Source organism: Monodon monoceros, unplaced genomic scaffold (genome assembly GCF_005190385.1).
Source record: "Monodon monoceros isolate NGI ecotype Baffin Bay Population unplaced genomic scaffold, NGI_Narwhal_1 Super_Scaffold_21, whole genome shotgun sequence".
In the NCBI taxonomy this organism is placed as follows: domain Eukaryota; kingdom Metazoa; phylum Chordata; class Mammalia; order Artiodactyla; family Monodontidae; genus Monodon; species Monodon monoceros.
In genome coordinates, this window is record NW_021703778.1 from 89,930,077 (window position 1) to 89,954,944 (window position 24,868).

At 47.2% G+C, this 24,868-nt stretch overlaps 1 protein-coding gene across 1 annotated transcript in view; it reads left to right on the forward strand.

The window, feature by feature from the left end:
- The window catches only part of EHD4 (EH domain containing 4), an 89,510-nt gene that overhangs the window by 42,250 nt on the left and 22,392 nt on the right, over positions 1–24,868 (forward strand). Inside the window, exon 3 of the mRNA XM_029237632.1 lies at positions 2,329–2,426. Within this exon, the coding sequence (XP_029093465.1) occupies positions 2,329–2,426 (98 nt within the window). The remainder of the gene's footprint in view (positions 1–2,328; positions 2,427–24,868) is intronic.

Genomic DNA, 24,868 nt, shown 5'->3' on the forward strand with positions numbered 1-24,868 from the left:
CGCCCTCGCCCCCCCTCTAATGTGAAGCTTCCCCTCCCTCTTCTTTTCTCCCCCCCCCCCCTTCCCCTCCCCTTCCCCTCCCCCCTTTTGTCTGCAGTCATCCCTCCTGGCCCTGGACCTGCTCCCTGTATGTTGCGTGGTGATGTCACCACATCAGACCATCTTGTTTTGTGGCTTACACATTTTGTCTCTGCTGTCACGTCAGGAGGCATGGGAGTTGTTGAAACCTTGTCTCTTTGTATGGAGGGAGTGGATGGTTTCTAAATTTTGAATCCCTCTGTTAACTTCACATTAGAATCCAAGGGTTTTGTGTTTTGGAAAAATTGGTATCAAGTGTGAGCTTGTGGTTCCGGAAAAAGGTCTGCCTCTCACAGGAATACTTTATGTGAAAAAGTTTCACATATGTGCAGTTTTCTCAGCATTGCTAGATGTCTTGAGCCATCTGATAAAAAGGATGGGACTATGATAAGAGACCTAATTACCACAAGAAATGCAGTCCACCACAGATGTGCTCAGAACTCTGTTCCTACCCCAATCTAGAGACTTGAATATGGCGTTTTTTGCTCTGTGAACTTACAGAGAATGTGTAGTGATCCCGGTGCACTTCATTCTCACAGATCTGCTGTCTGAGTGTTGGGCAGTGGGGTTTATAAAGGTGGAGGGGCAGGAGAAAATCAGAAATGAGGGGCTTCTCATAAATTAACTTGACCCCTTATTTTTAATGTTATGAGGTTTTTAACTTTACGGGTTGAGTTCTACTCACCTGACATCAGAAATACCAGGCTGCAGTCTCCAGCCAGCCACGCATTAGCAGCATGGCCTCACATGTCGTAACTGCTCTGTGCTTCCACTTTTCCAGCTGCAAAACGATCATAGTTATCATTCCTACGTCTTCCTGGGATGACTTGAAAATGTGGGAAACAATATCTGAGAAACTTGCCCCGAGCACCTTCAGTGAAAGTTCATTTGCAATGTCAGTAATTGCATGTCTCTCTCAGGGCTGCCCACGCCTGCCCGGGGGCTGTGCTGTCCACATGTGCTGTGAGGGCCAGGCAGGCCTCCCTCTCCTGCATTCCCAGCATATTTACTTTCTGAGTAATCCCACCTTTTCCACTGAATGGAAGAACTGAGCTTTCCCCAAGGATTTTCAAGCCTTTTGCCCACACAGATACCAAAGTTAGCCATTTACAATATAGGAGAAGGAGAGACACTCTAGTTTCTGCCTTAAAACATACACAGTGCCTAACAGAGATCCCCCCAGGTTGCCTGGGGTGGAAGTAGCAAAGCATTTCCCTCTGGTCCTCTAGAGTTACACCGTGTTAAAGCTAAAAGAACCTCGCCAACCCGTGGTCCAAGTGTCTCCATTGACACATGAGAAAACTGAGGCCCAGAATGGGGAAGCCCTTGCCCAGGGTCCCAGGCAAGTTACTGGCAAAGGATGAGCTGAACCTGAACCCAGGTCTGCTGACGCACAGGCCACAATTTTCCTGCCACTTCACTCTGCTTCCAAGGCCAACGCCAGGGCAGCCGACAGGAACCACAGCAGAGGGGTGGGGATGAGAAGGAGGAGGTGGTATCGGGAAGGTGATGGACAAGGAAGGAGGCTGGGAGATGCTTGGCCAGGGCCCTGCCTACCCCTGCCCCTTTGTCCACTCTTAGGGCACCGAAGCACCTGGAGGATTTGGGGTGTTGTCCACAGGTGCTTGCCCCACCCTGAGCCTGGAGCCATAGCATGTCCCTGGGGCATCGGACAGTGAAAACAGGCCCTAGTACCTCCGCTGTCACGTTAGGGAGTGACAGGGGCTGGACAGAGCTTGGGATACCCCAGCCCAGTGGGGCAGTGACCCTGAAGGAAGCATGGGATTCCCGGGGAGGAAAAGTCTGGGACGTTTGTCTAAGGAGCAGGATAGAGGAGGGGCGGGTGGGGCTGGTGGCCTTTGGAGTCACACCGACCTGGGTTTAAAGCTTAGCTCTGAGTGACCCTGAGCAAGTTACATAACCTCCCGGAGGTAAACAGTGTTGCCTTCCTCATGAGATTAATATGAGGAACAAATGAGATGATGTTTGTAAAATACCTGTGTTCAATAAACGTTAGCTAAAATAAAATTAACAGTAAGGGATCTGGTGGTAGGGAGCATCCGGTGCCCGGCCACCCTCCAATAGCTGCCCTGTGAACCAGCATCTAGTCTCCAGTGGAGGTGCCATCAATCTCCTCTAAGCCCCCGCTTTTCAGAAGATGTCAGTAGCCAGGAGAGGCCAAGGAGCTCCGAGGTTAGAGCACTCTGCAACGTGCAGGTTCTGATCCCACCTTTGATCCCTTTCTTCCAGATTCATGTGCTCCCAGCTGCCCAATCAGGTCCTGAAAAGCATCAGCATCATCGACAGCCCCGGCATCCTGTCTGGGGAGAAGCAGCGCATCAGCCGAGGTCAGTGCCCACCCTGCCCTTCCGGGCCCCCCACCCCTCACCCGGGGCTGGCTGAGTCTTTCTCTGATGTTGGCAGAGGATTTCTGCCCCTGTTGTATTCTATCCATCCTCCAGGGCACCCCCAGCATCCCTGGGCAGCCCCGGGGTCCAGAGCTAAAGAGGTCCCAGGAAATAACCAGGAAGTCATATGGTCAGAAGTTCTGCTCTTTCAACTGAGAAACTTTCTGGAGCCTTAGCCATAACCTCTTAATTCCTTTAAATACTGTCATGTAATACTAGTACCCACCTCCCATAAATCTTCAGACTTTAAGAGGGGACCACTTGCTGACCACTCGGACACATGACAAAAAATAAAGAAGGCCAGCTAGTGACCGCAAAGGGGAGAGCCCTCCCAGCTGCTCTTCCTCCCTCCCCCAGTGCCGTGTATTCCACCCCAGTCTCCTCTGCAGCAGCCTTCTATTGAGTGAGCCTTTATTGCTATCTGCTTGGTGCCAGACGCTGTACCGCGCACTGGGGATGCAGAAAGAACAGGTGCAGTTTCTGCCCTGGAGGAGCTTGTGTTCTAACGAGGAAAACAGACATTAGTTTCGTTATCACAGAAATACATAGAGAACAAGAGCTGGGATACTCACTCTGCGATGGGGACTGTCTATCAGAGTGTAAGGAGGATATCTGGCCTTGGCGTGTTGGGAAAGGCTCTCCAGAGGAAGAGACGTCGGAGCCGGAATCTGGAGGATGAATAGGAATTACCTAAGGGAAGCTCTGGGATGGGAAAGGAGAGACAATAAGGCGTTCAGAGGAGATTTGTGGAGAATAGAAAACGCTTGTGAAGAACAGTGACGTCTGGGCTTCTTCAGCCTTCACAACACAAGGCTGAGGCAGTACTGTTTCCAGACCCGTGCACTGTGGTTAAATAGATGGGCCTGCGGTCTCCCCCACCTTCCCGGTAAAGGGGCTGTTGGAAGCAGACCAGAGGACTGTTTACTTACAGAGAGGAAATTCCTGACAGGGAGGGCACTAGGATGGATTCCTGTGGTCCCAGTGGCAGGTCAAGTTCCCTCGCCCTGGCCCTTGAAACAGAGGACAGTTCCTGGAGGCTTTGCTGGGAGGGAGAGGCTGGAGTGGATGCGTTGCTGCTGTCACTTCTCACTGGTAACTCTTTACAGCCCCTGAACAGGAGCAGTGGGGTTATGGCCAGCCAGTGAACTGCCCCACTCCTGAAGCCAAAGAACGTTACACAGGCCCTAGGACACACCTGGGAGCTAGAAAGCAGAGGTCCCGTGACAGGGTTAAAGAAAGGGCTCCCCATGTCTGTAAGCTCTCTGTTCTCATGCCATCTGAGAAATGCTGATTTTGCAGCCTCCAACTACCGTGCTGAGCCTTCACCCATTCGTTCAGGGACTTAGTGGGCCATTAGGCCTCCCTGAGGCCTCCAAGAACATTGCACTTGTAGAAAAAGCCACAAATAACAGTTGTAAATGGTTTTCTCCAGCTCCTTAGTGACTTTTGTTTTTGTTTTTGTTTTTGCGGTACGCGGGCCTCTCACCGCTGTGGCCTCTCCCCGTCGCGGAGAGCAGGCTCCGGACGCGCAGGCTCAGCGGCCATGGCTCACGGGCCCAGCCGCTCCGCGGCACGTGGGATCTTCCCGGACCGGGGCACGAACCCATGTCCCCTGCATCGGCAGGCGGACTCTCAACCACTGCGCCACCAGGGAAGCCCCTTAGTGACTTTTTCTTCTGCATATACAAACATACCTTTTTTGACAAAAATGAGATTGCCATGCACATTTGCTACAGCTTGATTTTTTGCCATAACAGCTATCACGGGTCATTCTATGCCAGTATATTTAAATTACTTTATTCCTTTTGACAGCTGCTTAGGTTCTATCAAAGGGGCATAACGTCATTTATTTAACTGATTTGTGGATGTCGTGTGGTTAATAATTTTTCCCTCTTGCAGACAGCACTCCAGAGAGACATCTTTTGTGTATCTTTACACCTCGGTGCCAATAGATTTTTTTTAAAAACCAATTTAGGACCATTAATTTGGCCCCATTAAACATTGCTCTGAAAATACAGTGTTTTATTTTAAAAGGAAAATAAAGCAAACCCACGTCCCACAGCTTTTTCAAGCTGCCTATGTTTCCACTGCTTCTGCATGTCTGATGGAAGTATGCCGGAGATATATGTGGTCCTGGAAATTTTCTTTTTGCCTCTAAATTTTAGGACCTCTGGATTTTAGCTTCAGCCTTATCCATTCCTTTTCATTGGCAGGCCTTTGACCAATGTTAATCATCCATGTTCTTCAGGGTTTCTCCTGGGCTTAGTGATTCTAAGTGTCTTTCAACCTATAGCTCCTTCAGAGTAGTTAGCGTGGTGTAATGCTCTCAGGATGCTTTGAAGACAGTTCTTTTTAACACTTTATAATAACTGACTCATATCCTGACTTACTGTGGCATGTCCTTCTTCACATACTATGCCCAGAAATAGCGCATATGGTTCCAACCAGTCAGCTGGTCCCTGCCGCCCTGACAGACAGCAGCCGATGGGGAAGGACCCAGAGCGGCAAACAATGGCAGCACCGGGCACTGTGGCCAGGGTCCCCAGGCTTAGGTGCTGTACCGTGTTCGGGCACCGTGGCTGGTTGGAGTCACTTAGCTGACAGTTTCAACCCCAAAGAATATTAACCCCAAAGAATGTGTACTGTTTTAAAGCTGCTTCAGCTTAAACTGTTGCAAACAGCGCTGCATTCTCACACACGCTCCTGTCTGCTTCCATCCCTCCAGCTCCTAAATCACAGCACCACCTTCGCCAGTCATCTGTGTCAACACTGGATGAGGCACGGGGACAAACTGTGACCCCACAGAACATTTGAAACATCCGCCACTGACCTTATTGGTGGGGCTTTGCCTCCCTGACGGGTGTTTAGTCTGTGAAAGAGGAAGGGGGCAGCTGCTGCCCCTCCTCTTGTCCCTTAGTGCAGTTGATGGATTAACCCTCAGCAGGCAGGGTCTCATCAAGCAGGTCCCTCTTGCACATGTAGCGTCTCCTTGAAGTGTGTATTCACAATAGCACTATGAGAACAGCCACCAGGTATTGAGCCCTTGCTGTGTGTCTACAGCGTGCTCTTCATTTAGGACTTGCTAAGTTAAACCTGCACACAGTCCTGCACAGACAGGAGCCCAGCCCTGACTAGGGAACCCCTCGCCCTCGTTCCTCTGGGAAAGCGGAGCCTAACAGCGATGGTAAGAATTCTTTCCCCAGCTGCTGGGCAGATGGGCAACCAGGCTTGACGTCCGGGGATTGGACAGAGTAAAAGCTGTTAACGAGGTGCTGCTTTTGGAGAACAAGCTGAGGGGATGTGTCCTTCAGGCAGTGGCTGCAGGCTGACGCTGCTGTGTGGACCTAGTCCACCCTCTAGCCTGCAGGGTTGTGCAGCCCTGGCTGAGCACACGCTGGGCAGACAGTGCAGCTACAGGAGGAGGTGATGAGCATGGGGTGACTGCAGAGCACCCCCAAGAAGACCTGCTGACTGCATCACACTCAGAGTTCTCCCCATCTGCATGGGATGAGGCAGATGGCAGGTGGGGCAGTGGAGCGTCGTGCTACTTTGCTGGTGGTCGAACAGGGAAGGAGGGACCTAAGCTGGGGAGCTGGCCTCGTCATCACTGGCAGCCCTTGGGCACCCCCAGGGAACTGCCCAGGTACCCTGAGCTCTGGGAACCAGATGGCCTAGTGAGGGTATATCTCCAGGAAGGAATCCTGAACCCGGGTTCAGTCACGTGCCTCCCCTTACCTGTGGCTCCCTTCTTCCTTGTTCATTCTTCTCTCTCGTGACGTCATAAGCCTGCTTCCTTTTTACTCTGTGCTGAGTAGAGGGGGCAAGTGTGATTACACGGAGGACATTGCTCTTCTCTTGGCCAAAGTCATAGGTGACCAGAAGAAACAGTTGACATTTCTACATGATGATTCGTATTTTGGGGTGTTCAGTTTGAGGCAAAACATGGCAAACCCACTCTTATGTTAGAAGTGACCTTTACCAATTAGAATGTGTCTCAGTACAGCCTTCTCATCAGCAGGTCCTTAACATGGACCCTGGAAGTCAGGTCCCTGCTCTATGCTCCAGAGTGAAACAAGAATGCATAGTCAGCATTGGAGGGGAGTAAATGTTGTCTAAATCTCCTCTTTGGGAGTTCTATAAATAAAACCCCCTAGAGTAATTGATTTTGAAGCAATTTTTAGTATACTACTCCATATAGAAACCCATTACCCTTCTGACGTTCCTTGGTTTAATTATAGTTAACAGAAAATCTTTAGGAACAGAAGGGTGAGCTTAGATACTAACTTGTAGTTTTCTTGCCTGACATAGAGAATTCCCATCAAGCAGGAATTAAACTATTCTGATATATTTTTAATAGTAACTTTATTCTACTGAAGTAAGAGCTACCTAAAATTCCTACAAGCTTTTCTTGATTCTTTTCTTGTAGCCAATAAAGAAATGTTTGAGTTCTTAAGATTTTCTAAGTTATTTTCTTGAAGTGGGTGGGTGAAATCTGACCAGGTTCAGTCTTGAGAACGTCCTTTGCCCTGATGATGGCGTCCAGATTTTTGACTCTACGTGATAAGAAAAGAGCACATTTATCCACACATCCTTATTTTCATTCCCAATCTCTTATTATTCCGGCTCCTGAACTGTTTGCTTCCTAAAATACTGTTAATGTCGTGCTGAACCTAAACATCATCTAGGATTTATTTCTGGACTTGGCATGAACACAAGTGTGTTCCCAACTGCACGGTACAAACCTCTGGGTTCTGGCTGCAATTATAACGTCCCTGTCTGACAAGGAGAAGACTGTGAAAAATTCTAATGTGGCAGCTGGTGTACTTGTCCATCTACTTAGCACATAAGCATTTGGAAGGTGCTATTTTAGCAGCAAGTAATTATTCCTGTGGTTTCCTGAGAGCATGAGGTTTTGTGTAGCCTTCAACAGACTTGACTTTGATAACAAAAATAGTACAATTTTTCCCTTTTAAAAATTTAAATAACTCTAGAAGAAAAAAACTCTTGATCTGAATTTTCCAACAGATCTACCAGCAGGTCGGACCTAGGACCTAGGACCAGCAGCTTGTCAAATGAAAGTCTAAGGGCATCTTCTTCTGATGTTTAAGCCCTTCTCTCTATAAGCCTTTCTCATTATAAATCAGTGAATAGAACTGAGAAGACAGTGAAAAATAGAAGGGCAGAAAATGTCCTGCTAGTAAAAGCCATCAATGATGATAATGAATGAAACAGAAGAGATCTAACTGTGCTTCAAATAACGTAACAGGCCATAACATTAGCTTCAAAATCATTGATTAATGTCTTAACATTTACATATAGACATCCTTATGTCCTCCTGATTTTGGTAGCATTAAGGAAAGCACTCAAGAATAAAAAAGGCATCTGAATACTGACAGGTACATGTGAGCAGGTCATTTCAAGGATATGCCAACACAGTGGAGGTGCCCAAACATAACATCACAAAAGAATTGACAGAAGAGGAAACAGGGAATGGAAATCCAACTGGTAATCATTAAAGATGCTAAAAAAATAGTGATGACGAAAACTGTAATCAGGAAAGTCCAAACACACCTACCTGACACGTTTCTTGAGCTTGAAAGACAAAAGACCGGATTTTGAAGGCTGTGCAAGACAGGAGAGAGATCATTTAGAAAGGTCCAGATAAGAGTGACTTCCCCTCTTGTGCTTTGGGAACAGGGAGGACTAGAGCGGAAAACACACATACACGGAGGAATGAGTCTTTTTCCCTAGAAGAGTGAGAAGGCTTGGAGCGAGATATTAGCCAGGTCCAACAGCAGCAGAGGCTCTTCTGAGAAGCACCTGGAGAGCTGAGAGCTGGAGGCTGAAGAGGCCAGTGGCTCCCAGGGCCAGGTGGTTACGGCAGGTGCTTCCTGTACTTCAGGTGGACCACACAGCCCAAGGCTGGACTTCACAGAGTTTCTGACGGGGGCCTGCCATGCCTGCCGAGTACCCCAGGAGAAGTTCAGGCCTTCCTTGGGTAGTATTATAAATAAGGGTAGAAATAATCATTAAATAAAGGGGGAGTCGAGGCAGCACTATCCCCTCCTTCATTCTGTTCACCACCACCCAATACAGACACGGCTCAGGACCATCCCAGCATCTCAGACTGCGGTCACCTGAGCTCACTGGACATGTGACCCTCATTACAGGTGCTACTCCTGTCCCTGCCTTCCCATCCTGTGGTTGGTACAGGGTGGTTTTTTGTTTTTTGGGTTTTTTTCAGTTTTATTGAGATAGAATTGACATATGGCACTGTATAAGCTTAAGGGGTACCACATAAAGATTTGACTTACATACATCATGAAATGGTTACACAATAGGTTTAATGAACATCCATCATCTTGCACAGATACAACATTAAAGAAATAGAAAAAATTCTTTTCCTTGTGATGAGAACTCAACTTTCATTTATAACATACAACAGTGTTAATTATCTCTATCATGTTGTACATTATATCACTAGTAGTTATTTATCTTATAACTGGAATTTTTTACCTTTTGACTATCTTCATCTAATTCTCCCTCCTCCCACCCTGGTACAGGGTTTCTTAATTTTTTGTTTTGTTTCTGGGGTTTTGGGTTTATGACTGTTCAGGCTCTCTTAGCTCCTCTCCCTGTCCACTGCAGCTCCTCCCAACTTTAAGGCATCCCCAGGCTTCATCAGCATGCCCTTCTACCATCGCCCTTGGATCCAGAAGTTGAGCAGACAGGACCCAAGGTGGAGCCTTGAGGTACTCCAATAGAGACTGCCCTCCACGTTGACAGCAGTTCATTAATGAACAAGTTCAGTCGAGATGCAATGAGCTCCTGTGTGCCAGGTACTAAGCTAGGAATTGGGAGCATAAAGATGAACAAGGTACCGCCCCTGCCTTGGAGTTGCTACAGCCTAGTGTGGTCATCCAGCCAGTCACTGATGCACCAAATTGTTCTGAAAGAAAGCTGTCACCTACACAGAGAATTATTATCCATTCAACAAACACTAGGCAAAAAAGATGGACATGGTCACTGCCCTTATGGAATTTACATTCTGATGGGAGAGTCAGACAAGAAAAGCAGGTAAACAAATGAATAAAATCATTGTAAATAGTGATGAGTGCCAGGAAGGAAATAGATAAGGCATTGAGCTCAATGAGAAGGGGTGAGGTGGGAGGACCACAGTCTCGGAAGGTGGCGGAGGCCTGTGGCTGAAAGTTCAGAAGGCGGCGGCCTTGCGGAGGTAGGCAGGTCAAGGTTTTGCAGGTTTTGACTGACCATGTTGTCTATTCAGATATTTTCCACCTGATATATAAAGGATATATAAAAGAATAGACTTTCAAGTATCAGATATTCACGCATGGATTTCAATTCCTGCATATTCATGTTTTTTTCTGAGGCCTTTTTTTAGAACCTACACTATTCAGTCTGTAAACCCAGAGTCAAACATGTTGCTTTCCTAGGTCCAGTCAAGGGACTGAAGTCCCTGTGGGCTGTCCTATGTCATATAGCGAGAAACACGCGGGCAGGAGAATTGGACTTCCTGGGTTCCAGTTTAGCTCAGCCATCTACCAGCCACGCAGCCTTGGGAAAGTTGTGAATCTCTGTGGGAAATGAGGGTAATAATAGTACCTACCACATAATGCTGTTGTAACTGAGTTAATACCTAGAAAGCAGAAAATAATACCCAACCTAGCACATAGTAAGTGCTCAGTAAATGTTAGCTGTTATTATTACTCTCACCATCTCAATGTGGTGGTGGTGGTACAGGCCAGAGTTTTCAAAGGCTGAATTTAATATTGGTTGGTACTGGTTTCTTGCCTCTTAAAGTCTTCTGTCTCAAAGTAGGGGAAATTTTTGTCAAGTTATTTGAAATGTGGAATTTGTTGGTCAGGGACTGAATATGCTGTGTTTGGCTAAGTGTTTTTACCTTTTTTCCCCGTACCTCGGTCGTTTTATTGATAATTAGCTTTTAACTTTTGAAATCACATGTCTCTCTCGAAGTGGAAAAGGGACAACACTAGTTGATCATCTGGTTTAAAAAATATTTGGTGGAAAAAGAATTTTAAAATAATGGACAGATATTGTGTGTGTGATCTTTCTGGCACTCCTTTATTTTAGAAGTGATGGTAGAAAAAGCAGTGGGTAATAGTAGGGGCGTGCTAGAGACTATTCATTCAACACACATTTATATTGATTGCCTGCTGGGTGCCAAGCACTGTCCTGGATTCAAAAGGAATGAGGCACAGCCCCTGGCCCTGGTGCACACCCTTGGCTGGGGTGGATGGACCTGCAAACAAGCCACTCTGACCCTGTGCCTTACAGGAGTTCTGAACAAGAAGTGGAGTATGGGAAGTAGGCTGTCAGCAAAGCTGCTAAGGGAAGGGACTCTTCTTCCCCTTTTTTAAAAAATCTGCATTTTCTCTCTCTCTCTCTCTCAACAATTCAGTGGGTTTGTTTGTTTGTTTGTTTGTTTTTGTATATTTACAGAGTTGTGCAACCATCACCACAATGAATTTTAGAAAATTTTCATCACCCCAAAAAGAAACATTGTCCTCATTAGCAATCGCTACCCATTCTCCTCCCCCCAGACCCTGGCAACCACTAATCTACCTTCTGTCTCTGGATTTACCTACTCTGGACATTTCATATAAATGGAATCATACAGCATGTGGCCCTTGTGTCTGGCTCCTTTCACTTAGCTTAATGTTTTCAAGGTTCATCTGAGTCAAACAGTGCTTCATTCCTTTTTATGGTTGAATAAAAATTCCATTGTACAGCTGTACCACTTTTTATTCATTCATAAGTTGGTGAACATTTGGGTTGTTTGCACTTTTTTGGCTATTTTGAATAATGCTGCTACGATCATTCATGTATGAGTTTTTGTGAAAATGTGCATTCTTGGGGCTTCCCTGGCAGTCCAGTGGTTAAGGCTCTGCATTTCTACTGCAGGGGCCGTGGGTGGGTTTGATCCCTGGTCGGGGAACTAAGATCCCACATGGCGCAGGGCGCAGGCAAAAACAAAAGAGAGTGAGAAAACGTATGTTCTTGATTCTCTTGGGTATAAACCTAGGAGCAGAATTGCTGAATCATATGGTAACTCAGTATTTAATGTTTTGAGAAACTGCCAGACTGTTTTCCAAAGTGACAGCATCATGTTATATTTTCATACACCAATAGTGTACGAGGCTTCCAGTTTCTCCACATTCTCATCAACACTGTCATTTTGCTTAGAGCCATCTTCATAGGTATGAAGGGGTATTTCACTGTGGTTTCAATTTGCATTTCTCTAATGGTTAATGATGTTGAGCATCTTTTCATGTGCGTTGTGGCCACTTCTGTATTTTCTTTGAAGAAATGTATATATAGAGGCTTTGCCCGTTTTTAATTGGATTATTTGTCTTTTAATTGTTGAGTTTTAACATTCTTTATTTTTTTAATTAATTTATTTTCATTTTTGGCTACGTTGGGTCTTCGTTGCTGTGTGCGGGCTTTCTCGAGTTGTGGCGAGCAGGGGCTACTCTTCGTTGCGGTGTGCGGGCTTCTCATTGCGGTGGCTTCTCTTGTTGCGGAGCACGGGCTCTAGGCATGTGAGCTTCAGTAGTTGTGGCATGCAGGCTCAATAGTCGTGGCTCGCGGGCTCTAGAGCACAGGCTCAGTTATAGCACACGGGCTTAGTTGCTCCGTGGCATGTGGGATCTTCCCGGACCAGGGCTCGAACCCGTGTCCCCTGCATTGGCAGGCGGATTCTTAACCGCTGCGCCACCCGGGAAGCCCGAGTTTTAACATTCTTTATATGTCGTATGTACTAGTCAAATATATGACTTGCAAATATTTTGTCTCATTTTCTGGGTTGTCTTTTCACTTTCTTTATGGTCTAACCTGAAGCATTAAAAGTTCTTAATTTTAATGAAGTCTGATTTATCTGTTTAAATTTTTGCCACTTGTGCTTTTGTCCTAACCCAAGCTCATGAAAGTTCACTCCTATATTTTTCTAAGAGGTTTATAGTTTTAGCACTTACATTTAGGTCGTTAATCCATTTTAAGTTAATTTTTGTATATGGTGTGACTTTAGGGCCCAACTTCATTCTTTCGCATGTGTGTATCTAGTTGTCCCAGCACCATTTGTTGAAAAGACAGTACTTTCCCCACTGAATTGTCTTGGCACCCTTATTGAAAATCAGTTGGCTATAAATGTGGAGGTTTATTTCTGGACTCTCAGTTCCATCTCATTGATCTGTATGTCAGACCTTATGATGCAGCTCTTCTTGGTCAGAGACTGCAGGTAAATGCGTGAGTTCATCAACCCGCAAGGTTAGGGCCGTACAGGATGAGGTGAGGATAAAGTGAGTTGATGTGACATCTTGTCACGGTACCTGTCTGGTGCACAGTCAAGGGAAAGATAACCTGGCTCCCCTAACTATTGTTATTCTCCTCGAGACAATGGAAGGAGGTTGCAAGAACGGGAAGATGTGTGAGCTCAGAACCCTTTGGAGGAATGTGAGTCATGCCTGTGGCTGGAGTGTGTGTATGTGGCGGGTGGATGCACACGTCAGGAGACTGGAGGCTGCGTGGAATACTGAGGAGTATGAGGTAGAGGATGACATGGTAGAGAATTCTGTAGGAATTCTGAGGAGTAGAACTTGCTTATGTCCACAGGCTCGGATCATGAAGCCATTTTTATATTTAGAGCTTGAGCTCAATGACTTGTCTCTGAGCTTTGTTTGAATTTGGCAGCAACAGAAAAGGGTGCATCCCCAGTGCCTGGGGCTGAGTGCTGATGAATGTGTTGGCAGACCCTGTTTTCTGGCCAGAGCTAAGGCCAGTCTGAGGTTGGGTCGTGAGGTCCTGGACATCACTCGCTTCTTGGGCCTCCAACAGGAAATCCTGCTTTCTTTTTGTTTCGGGGAAGTTTGCTGACAAACACATTCAGACTCCTTTTCCGCCAGTGCCACAGGAAATTCCACACCGTGAGTGTGGCTCCTGCTGCCCCTGCTGTGAGTGTGTCATGACCGTGACTCAGAATGGCATTTGCCAAGCCCTGGAAGATATCTTTAGTTTTTCTTAATACCTTAAATGCATACTCGATCGTGAGAAATGACTGCTTCTACCCAGACTTTAAACCAACCTAGACTTTTAAATAAAAAACGATTTTTTTTTAATTGGAGAAAGGGTACTTCTCTTACTTCCCATAGAGAGCAACTCATGATCATAAAACATTTCATAGACATTGGGATGCAGAGATTAATTAGAGAAAAGGTTTGCTCCTTACTCTTTTGAGTGCTAATAATATAGCTGACACTTGCACGGTGCCTTGTTAAGTGTTTTCCATATATTATTAACTCATATGCTCCTTACAAAAGCTGTATGAGGTAGGAACTGCTCTCCCATTCTATAGGAGAGAAGACTGAGACACAAAGAAATTAAGTCCACAGTCCTATAGCTAGCGTGGTAGCCAGTCTCCAAAGATGCCTCTTGCTCCCACCTCTGCCAACCATGAACCATGCCTTCCAGTATTCATGCCCTTGAATCTGGGATGGCCTCTGGCTCACTTTTTGATCAGTAGAATTCAGCAGAAGTGATGCTGTATGACTTCCCGCATCTAAGTCATCAGAAGCCCTGAAGGTTCCACCTGGAGCTCTTGGCATGTTTATTCTCGGGAAGCCAACCACTATTTTAAAAGTCCAGCTGCCCTGAGACCACCATACTGTGAGGGAAGCCCAAGCTAGTCACATGGGGCAGCCAAGAGGCTCAGGCAGCCTCTGACTGGCCCAGCTGAAATAGGAGCAAAGCCGTGGAGGACCAGCTCAGTTGAGCCTAAGATGATTCCAGCCCCAACTGCCACCTGACTTTCAACTCATGGCAGACCCCAATCGAGACCCACCCAGCTGAGCCCAGTCAACCCTCAGACGGGATGTTAACCACAAGAGGCAATGATATAAACACCCCTGCCCGTCTGTCTGTCTGTCTGTCTGTCTGTCTGTCTCTCTCTCTCTCTCTCTCACTCTCACTCTCTCTCTCTCACTCTCTCTCTCTCACTCTCACTCTCTCTCACTCTCTCTCTCTCTCTCTCACACACACACACACACACACACACACACACACTGAGAAGACAGCACTGGGGAAAGGTACCACATGGGGCACATTTCCACATAACTGACACTTCTCCCCTATACACACCAAACCTCCTGGTTTTTTTTCCTTTAGTGGTTTTTGGTAGTCTTTGGGAAAGATAGTACATGCTGCCCTGCATTCTCATTTCAAGGGTAGTGGGGGACTTCCCTGGTGGCGCAGTGGTTAAGAATCCGCCTGCCAATGCAGGGGGCACGGATTCAAGCCCTGGTCCGGGAAGATCCCACATGCCGCAGAGCAACTAAGCCCGTGCAGCACAACTACTGAGCCTGCGCTCTAGAGCCCGTGAGCCACAACTACTGAGCCCGTGTGCTACTAAAGCCCGTACACCTAGAGCTTTTACTCTGCAACAAGAGAAGCCACCACAATGAGAAGCACACGCACCGCAATGAAAGAGTAACCCCTGCTCGCCGCAACTAGAGAAAGCCCGTGTGCAGCAATGAAGACCCAACACAGCCAAATAAATAAATAAAATCCTTAAAAAAAAAAAAAAAAAAAGGGTAGTGGGAAGAGGAAGAAGCTTCCTTACGTTGAATGTCCACCCTGCAGCATGCTCTGCTAGGTCCTCTTGGTCCATTGCTCATGCACATACCATGTGTCAGGTACCAGGTGCTTTAGTGTTAACAGCACCAAGATAGACCCTGTTGCTGCTTCCTGAAACATACGGGGGTGGAGGGGGGCGGTTGAGGTAGATGGATGAGCTAAAATGCAGAACAAATGAAGTTGACACAAAAACTTGAAGGAAACAATTGCAGAGTCCCACAGCAAGCATAGTCCTTCTTTTTTTTTTTTTTTTTTTTGATCCTAGTTCCCCGACCAGGGATCGACCCCGTGCACCCTCTGCAGTGGAAGCACTGTGTAGTCTTAACCACTGGACCGCCAGGGAAGTCCTGAGTGGTCCTACTTTAGATGGGTAGTGAGAGGGGGTCTCTCCGAGGAGGTGGCATTTAAGCTCAGACCTACAGAATGGAGGGGCTGGCCTGGCAGAGAGTTGGGGGAAGGGCATTGCAGGCAAAGGCCAGAGGGAGCGGGCAGGTCAGGGAAGGCTGGAGGCTGGAGAGTGGCCGGGAGGTGGTGAGCAGTGAGGTCAGGAGGGGCTGCTGGTGGGAGCTGTTGGACTTAGGGAAGCACGTAGATTTTATTCTGAGAGGAACAGAAGGATTATCTTTTTTAACCTTCTCTTGACTGCCCAGAATTATCTCTGTGAACAGCCAGGTTTTCTCATACTGGGCAGTCACAGATCCAGCCCGGCTCTGCCACTCAGTTTCTGTGTGTTCATTTGGTTGGTGGATGGTTGGCTTTCTCTTCCCTTGATGCCAGGTTGTCGCTGTCATTTCTTCTTCTGTCATACCTGTTCTCAGGTACCGTCTCCCCTCTGCTCCCCTTCTACCCTGTGAATGATGCACTGAAGCCCTAGAGCAGTGATTCTCAGGCTCCAGGGAACTTGTTAATGTGCTATTTCCTGGCCTCAAGCACAATTTGGGGGATCTGGAGTGAGACGCAGAAAACTGCGTGTCCAGGGGTTCTGGTGCAGGAGGTCCCCACTTTTAGGAATCTGGGGTAGCGCTGAGCCTGCCCACTCCTATGCTCTCTGCCACCTCCAAACCAGGTGAAAGAAGAGATGATCACAAACTTGGAAAAGCTACCAAAATGGACTTGAGCTGTGTCCCACGTCCCTTTCACCAGTGTGAAAGGATAGGGCGGAGGATGTAAGTGGTCGGGGGTGGTCTTTTGGGTGGGGTGAGAGGCAGCGCAGCGCTGGGCCGGGATCTGTGACTAACCAACATCCTCCCAGGTGAGGGCTTTGACAGGGAGCAGAGGTAACTTTACCCCACAGTGGTCACCAGGTAATCAGGTGACTCTAGCCTCATGAGCATCTGACAGGGACTCCTGGCCTGACACTGCTGTCCTCCGCCTGTGCCTTCACGCCACACAGGAGCACCCCCAAACCATTCTAGACTTCTTTGGAAGTTAGGGTTTTTAGAACCTCTAGAGAAAAATAAAGAGTTTTTTTTAAAGATTCTCATTTATATTTTCAAATGTTTAATAACTTCACTGCCATAATGGGGACATTCTTGTTATATAACCTCCATCCCTAATGTTATGTATGGCAAAAGCTCTCTGCCCTACCATCACTGTGCACCCATGGGGGCCGCCCCCAGACTGGAGGGTAGGAGTGGTCGATTGTAAATGCAGGGTTCTAGGTGGCAGAAGAGCAGTATCACATGAGAAACACTGGCCTGGGACATTTTTCCATTTCCCTGGCTCTTCCACTGACCAGCTGGGTGACCTGGGCAAGTTATTCCACCTTTGTGAGCCTTAGTTTCCTCCTCTGTAAAATCATGTCAATACCTAAGTGGTCCATAGGCATTAGCTCTGAAACATGCTCAGAGTGAGAGGACCCAGAGTGGACAGAGGGCAGGTTCAGGTGCCCGTGCTGGTGGGGAGGCATCTCCAGCTAGTGGACGTAGAAACATGCTGAAAACAGCGGCGCTTTCAGGGCATCTTTGTTTTCCATCATTGTGGGCCCTGGAGGAGGCTGACCTGAGCTCAAATCTCAGCACCCCTACCTTACTGTGGGACCCTCTGAGCCTCAGTTTACACTTTTATAAAGTGAGGAAACCCCCCACCCCAGTTCTTGGAAGATAAGGCGACATAACGTGTACAGGCCATTTGGCATACAGTCATATTGAAGAACTGTTGGTGATGGTAGTCTTGTTCACTTCCTGGAACTGGGGTGGTCCCCAAAAGACCCACCAGGATCGCAGGGTCAGCTCGGCCAAGTGCCCCAGAATTACCCCAGAGAGTAGATCTCACCCCCCACCACTTACATCCTCCGCCCTATCCTTTCACACTGGTGAAAGGGACGTGGGACACAGCTCAAGTCCATTTTGGTAGGTTTTCCAGGTTTGACGGCAGAGAGCACAATAGACTTGACAGTAGATCTGTAGAAAGGGTGCTGAGAGAATGCAGCCACGGAATGCCGTTGCGGGGAACCTGCTTCAGAGAATGACCCAGAGGAGGTGTCCTCTCGTGGCAAGGGCCCCGACTCTTGTCACGTTTCCAGTTCTTTTTGCCATAATCCTCTTTCTGGTGTCTGGGGGTATTTCTCACATGTGCCGTGACACTTTCCTCTAGAAACCTCCAGTTCATCAGGATTCTTTTCGTCTCTTTCTCAAAACCATGCCCTGTTCGAATCCAAATCACGATGCAAAGCACGAGTCAGACCACTTATTCAGCGTTTCGCCTGTCTCAGGTACTCTTCGGAAGTACCACCGTTTTGTGTGGATGTGTGCACATGTTGAGATGAAAAATTCAAGTGACAGAAAGTTAAATGGTGAAGAACATTTGTCCCATCCACATTCCCAGTTCCTCTCCTAGAGCAAAACCCAGCAGCAGCCTCTTGGGCTTCCTCTGAGTAAGAAGGTCCTCTGCTCACTGCTCTGCACCAAGATTTTTCCACTTAGTAAATCTTGGAGCGCAGCCAGGTCGGGACTTTAGAGCTGCCTCCTTCATATTCCATCATATAGCTGTGCCAGAATTCATAGCTGGTGTCCTTTGGATGGATGATATTCAGGCGGTTTCTAATCTTTTTTTTTGCGGTATGTGGGCCTCTCACTGTTGTGGCCTCTCCCGTTGCGGAGCACAGGCTCCAGATGTGCAGGCTCCGGACGCACAGGCTCAGCGGCCATGGCTCACGGGCCCAGCCGCTCCGCGGCATGTGGGATCTTCCTGGACCGGGGCACGAACCTGTGTCCCCTGCATCGGCAGGCGGACTCTCAACCACTGCGCCACCAGGGAAGCCCGGTTTCTAATCTTTTACTGTTACAGACAGTGCCACAGAATACAGACAGTTTTGCACATACAGTGCAAGTATATACAGTTTGCACAGTCGTGTAACTGTAAGATACACTCCTAGCAGTGGCATTGCTGGATCAAAAGGAACTGTGGTCTTTTTACTGTGTTAACTGGTGCCAGAATGCCCTGTCTAGAAGATGTGCCCGTTTACATTCCCACCAACAATACAGAAGTGCCTGTTTCCACACATCCTCCCCAATTTAGGGCATTACCGATTTTGTTTTCATCTTCGCTTTATCTTTGCATTGTCTGATAGGTGAATGGCATCTCATTATAATTCTAATTTCACTTCTCACTGTTCTTGTGGTTGAGCATCTTTTCATATTTACAGATCTTCTCAAAGCAGTTCCTTTCCGGAGATATTTGACCATTTTGAAATACTGTTGGTAACTACATGGACTTTCATTTAATTAAATAAGTGAGTCTTTTTTTTAAATGAAGACCCCAATGTGGGCTTACCTGGTCCCCCCTGACTTGATCTGTCTTCCTATCTGTGACATAAACTCAGAAGTAACTATCTCTGAGTAATGGTTTGGCTTTCGGAGTGGGTTAGCTGATAACTTAGTTGCTGGAGCTGGTGTTCATTGACTGGCTGTTGTCCAAATGCTCACAGAACACTCACTCCACGCTGGGAATGTTTAAAAGGAGAAACAGGGCAGGGCAGGGGGTCGGGGTCAGAGGTCACTTGCAAGTCATTTGTTGATCCAAAGTTGTCACCCTCTGGGTTTAACATTTCTCTGCGGAAAATTATGACTTGAAGAAACATGGTCTGTTTGCCCTTCTGAACCACAAAATGACAAGACGCATTGTCCAAGTTGAAGCCTTGTTTGTAAATATTTGGCCTTATCACACTTGGGTGGAGTCTATATACCATTGGCATTTTGCCTCAAGAAAATCCAGTACAAGTACAGACTGCCTTTGTCTGATTTATAGACGTATTGTACGAGACCTTCTTCCCTGAGGTGCACAAAGCCCACTTGAAAATGAGGAAGGGGCAATTTCCACGTGCATGACACTTGATTCCTGGATTCTATTAATTATAGTGTTAGAAGGTTGAATCTGATGACTTCCTCAGCATCCTTGAAAGTCTCAAATTCTGTGACTTTTCCTCTGGTAATTTCTTTCAGCATAGAGGAGTTTGGAATTCAATGGCAAGGACATTAATCTTTCAGGGCAACTAACTGCTGCTATGGAAACATGCAAGGACCTTCGGATCAGCCCAAGATGCCATAGCACACGAGTCCAGTGGAATGAATATAATAAAATGAAATGTGTTCCTTGCTAATCTTATCCCCTAGAGTTAGTCACTGAACATTCCTGTAACCATCCAGATGGTTTTACATTCTTATGCTGGTAATGGAACTTGATGGTATCTACTAACAGGCACTAAATGGATTTTCCTGAGAATTTGATATTTTGTTTCAGAAAAGCTTGATATTCAGAACCACCATGTATATCTTTAAGATTTGAAGGAATCCATATTGATCATCTGACCCATCTGATAGATGTAGAAACTGAGGCCATGTAAAGTGAAGTGGCTGAACCAGGCTCCAGGACATGTAGGTTTTTCCTAGTAGATTTTCACCAACTTCTCTCTCCAGCAAAGAGCCTCAAATGCCGTGTACTATTGCTGTCTTTTTCTAGGGCTCAGACCTGCTTCTTAACCTAATTTTTAACCTGAAATGGAAAATGAAATATGAAACCCAATTTTCCCTTTCGCTTGGTCACATGACCAGAAGCAGCCACGTTCACCGTGCTAAATGTTCAGGTAGAGCCTTTCTCAGTTCCCCATCTGTCCATGGTATGCTGTGATTTCGTGACCTGCAGGCTCTTCGGGGTCACGTGGCACCATCTGCCCCATCGTTATCTTCACAACATCCCCCAGAGGAAGGAGAGACAGGCTGTGGGGCTAGCTTGTTTATTTTAGGAGGAAACAGGCACAGAAAAGTTAATTCACAAGGTCTTGGACTAAATTCCAAAGGGAGAGGAGTGGGAAGAGAAGCTAGAGGATAAACAACACCAAGCCCACCCCAGGACAGGCTCGGTCCTTGGTTTAATTTAAAATGTGATGTGTTCAGTGGCCAGACCACCCTCAGGCCAGGCACAGGGAGGCAGGGAACTCTGTAACTGTGGGGATATTCTTGTAGCCAGTTACATTCTCCAAGCGGTGACCATCACCGTCTGAAAACTTTGAGGGGAACACACATTGAACCTCCGCAAAAAGAGGTGACTGCTGTGCAGATGTGGAGGCTGCGGTGTCCGTCCTCTCTGAGAGTCTCGTTGGATCCGGGAAGGGGCTTAGTATCAGCTCACCCCCACGCCACCCACCCCAACTGTGTGTCTGGTCAGCTGCGAGGAGGAGAAAGCCGGCTGGAGATGAGAGGGGAGGTGGGGAGGGAGGCAGGAGCAGTGTCCGTACTCATTGCACACCTGCGTGTTCCCGCTGCTCTTCGGACACAGCTGAAGGGGGGCTGCCTCTGTCCACAGCGGGGTGTGTAGCAAAGACACCACCCGCAGGGTTTCTTGAGATGGCAGTAAGCTGGAAAGCACTAGAAATCCAGACCCTAGTTGTAAACACCAGTACAGAAGCAAGGGAATGCCACCTCAATAATATTGCTAGCCCAGTCCTATATGGGCCAATGAATTTTTCCATGTTTATTTTTTTAATTACAAAAATAATATATGTTCATCGTATAACACTTAAAAACTACTTTTTAAAAGACCGAAAAGAAGAAAATAAAAATCACCTCTAATCCCACCATCGTGGTGTACACACAGTGCAACGCAGTGGATAAAATTGCAGGCTCTGGCATCAGATTCCCTGGGTTTGAATCCTGGCTCCCCTGGGAAATAGCTGTGAGGCCTTGGGTTAAGTTTATTTTTTTTCTGAGGAATATTTATTGAGCACCTACTATGTTCAGTGGTAGATCCTGGGTGTAAGGTGGTAAACGGAATGAGCGGTGTTGTTTGCCCTCAGAATTTGGTCGTATAATCACCAAATAAATATATCATTATAGAGAATAAGTGTTATGAAAGAAACATCACTGATGCTTGAAGAATATGTCACAGGGAAGCTGACTTAGTGTACAGTGTTCTGCGTTAGGCTTTTGGGTTCTAGACATGATGACAGTCTCATCTAGAGGACAGGCTGTGGCAGAGAACAGACCCTCTCAGGAGGTGGGGAGGTCCAGCTCCGCTAGGGTTGGGGAAGGCCTCCTGCGGGGAAGTGCCCCAGAGGGATGGGTAACTGGTGATGGGAAAGAGGGAAGGCATCCCAGGCAGAAGGGAAAGTCAGAGGCAGGGAACTGCAGGATGCTTTGGAGGAGCAGCAAAGAGCCCAGTGTGGTTTTTGGGGTGGGGAGGATAGTTTAGTATGAGAACTGTGAGAAAAGGCTGGGGAGGTAAGCTGGGGCTAGTCGCCAAGACTCTGTAGACATTTATTCTAGAAGTAATCAGGGACTCACAGTTGGGGAGATTATCTGAGTTCTGAGAAGGGGCGAGGATCATTTGAGGGCTGGATGGCAAAGGACAGAGCCCGGGCACAGGAAGGGCAGTTAAGGGCACTGCCAGCACTCTCAATGCTGTCTGGACAGTCTGTGCTGGACAACTGACTAGGTGCTGGAGGGACACAAAGATGGACATGACACCTCGGGGAACTCTGGGAGAGGGGCCGGTGTGACACAAACCAACACCGTAGGTGCTGGGGAAGGGGTATGAATGCCCTGCTTGCAACGGAGCTGCTAGCTCTGGGAGGAGCAGGCCAGGGCCCTGCCAAAGAGGAGGAGAGGTCTGAGCAGAGTCCTGGGCTGTGGCCTTGCCCACCCCAAGAAGGGCACTAAGGGCAAGGGCAGAGAGAACCTGGCCTCGGTCTGAATGTCCTCCATTATCTTGCATCCTTTTATTGACACACACTTTGTTTAAAACTCACGTAATAGGAAACTTGGCTTTGGGAAGAAACTGAAGCATTTTTTTCTGTTGTTCTATTAAAAATAGCCTACCAAATTTGCTTCCTCAGGGTCCCCGCCCTGTGTTTACCTGAGCCAGGCGGCCACTGCTGAAACCTCAGATGCCATTTCCTGGTGGGTCTTTTCAGCAGGGATGGTGACCACGGTCTCCACAGGGCTGTGACGGAAGCCCCAGATTGGGTGGAAAGGGCCCCTTCCTTCCTGCCTCCCCCCGTTGTTCCCAGAACGTGGAGCCAGGAATGCCAAGCTGGGATCATCCACAGGACAAAGTCTCTTTCCCAGCTCGCAAAGCTATATAGCTTTGGGGTCCTTTTGCAACGATAGAAAGTGTATTTTTAAACAACTGGACTGATTACATGTCTGTTTTGTTCCAGACTGTTAAAAGTTCCATTGGAAAGTCTTATAGAATTAAAATGTCTATAACTGAATGATGAATTTTTAACATGTATCGAGCATCATGGGGACAGTTCTATTATTGTGTCGACTCCTGTGCCCTCCACGGACACTCTTACCTGCACACATACATACACTACACCCACGTGCAAGCTCACCTGCACGCGTGCACACACACACACACACGCCCAGATCTGTGTGCACCCTGGGCCTTGTTGCATTCTGCCCAGCTGGAACTGATTCTCATGAACTCAGAACATTCTCTTCCCTGATCTGTCAGCATGAAAGGCTCTTTAATCACCTTGGCCACGAGGCAAGGCACTGTGAAATTACACGACTCTCAAAGTTTCAGTGGACAAGCCAAATTTTACATTAACCTCTGTGGTTAAGACTATTTCGACTTGCTAAATCCAGCTCCATACATGCCCAGATTTGTGACGTAGTTCCCTGATGAACAGATTTCAACTTCCTGATCTACTCAGCAGTTTGTGGAGACGTATATGTTCAAACAAGTTTGGCAGCCTTGGATTTTTTTCCTTTCTTTCCTTCTCCCTTTTTCTCCTTTTCTTTCTTCTTTCCAGCCTTCCGTCCATCCTTTCTTCCTTTCTTCTCTTTTCCTTTCTTTCTTATTTATTTTTACTTTTTAAGTCAGTTTTATTGAAGTATAGTACATTATAATGCACTCACTTTAATTGTACAGCTTGTTGATTTTTGACAAATTTGCGAATTTACTCATGCACTCGTGTTTCTCGTGTAACCACCACCATCTTCAAGAAATAGAAACTTTCTGTCACCCTGAGAAGTTCCTTCTTCATTTGCGCCACCTTGCAGTCAGTCCCAGCCCCATCCTCAGCCACAGGCAACTCCTCATCTGCTCTCTGTCACTGTAGCTTAGCTTTGCCTGTCCTAGAATTTAATATAAATGGAATCGTACAGTATGTGCTCTTTAGTGCCTGGCTTCTCCCACTCGGCATGTTTCTGAGATTCACCCGTGTAGATGCATGTGTCAGTAGCTCATTCCGTTTATCACTGAGTAGTAATCCACTGCATAGAGGCACCGCAGTTTATCCCTTCACCTGCCAAAGGACATTTAGATTATTTCCAGTTTGGGGCTATTCAGGGTAAAGCTAGCAGCCTCATTTTTATGGTAGTATGTCCCTCAGCAACAGTTCCAAGCACATCCTAGGCACTTGATAATTATTAATTAATCCATTTAAAAAAATTTGTATTTGAAATGTCTTGTTAAATTCCAAGATGTTTAGTGTATTTTCGATTTCCAGAGCGACGTGTTCAAAAAGATTGTTTCAAGCAGGGAAGTTTAGGGGAATTCCCTGGTTGTCCAGTGGTTAGGACTCTGCTTTCACTTCCGAGGGCCTGGGTTCGATCCCTGGTCGGGGAACTAAGATCCATCCTGTAAGCCGCGAGGTGCGGCCCAAAAAAAAAAGGGGCATTTTGAACATTTTCCCACAGAAAACACTGAGTCAGTGTAGGAAGCAGGGTAGGAAGGGCCCCCCGCTCAGGCATTCCCGGCCCAGTTGAGAGACACCTGTGAACTAATGGAGTACAGTTCTCTGGGTGTCTAGGGGCACGCTGCGGGAGCCCAGGAGGGCTGGAGGGCACAGTTGGGTTTCTAAGGCTGAGTCAGCTGTAGTGTTTCCACTCAGAAGTAGGCACCAGGTGGACAGTGCTGTCCAGACCAAAGACAGTCAGCTCAAAATGTAAGGACACTATGTAGGCCAAAAAGACAGCAGCCAAGGGTACGTTCAATCTGAGGGAGGGCCACTGGTTTTCCATGTTGTTTTAAGTGGTAGCTTCGTCACAGACCTACTTAGCATAGTGTGGCTGACTGTAGCGGTGACAGGGCTCTGACCGCCCTCTGTAACAGAACCTCTGGGGCACTTCATTGCTCTCTGCCCGTTGAGTACGAGAATGTTTGCCCCGAGCTGTCCCAGCCAGCGCAGGTGTGCACAGGCCTTTCCTAAGCCAGAGGGGAATCCTGTGGTTGAAACCATTGCTCTGTTTCAGGAATAACCCAGGGTC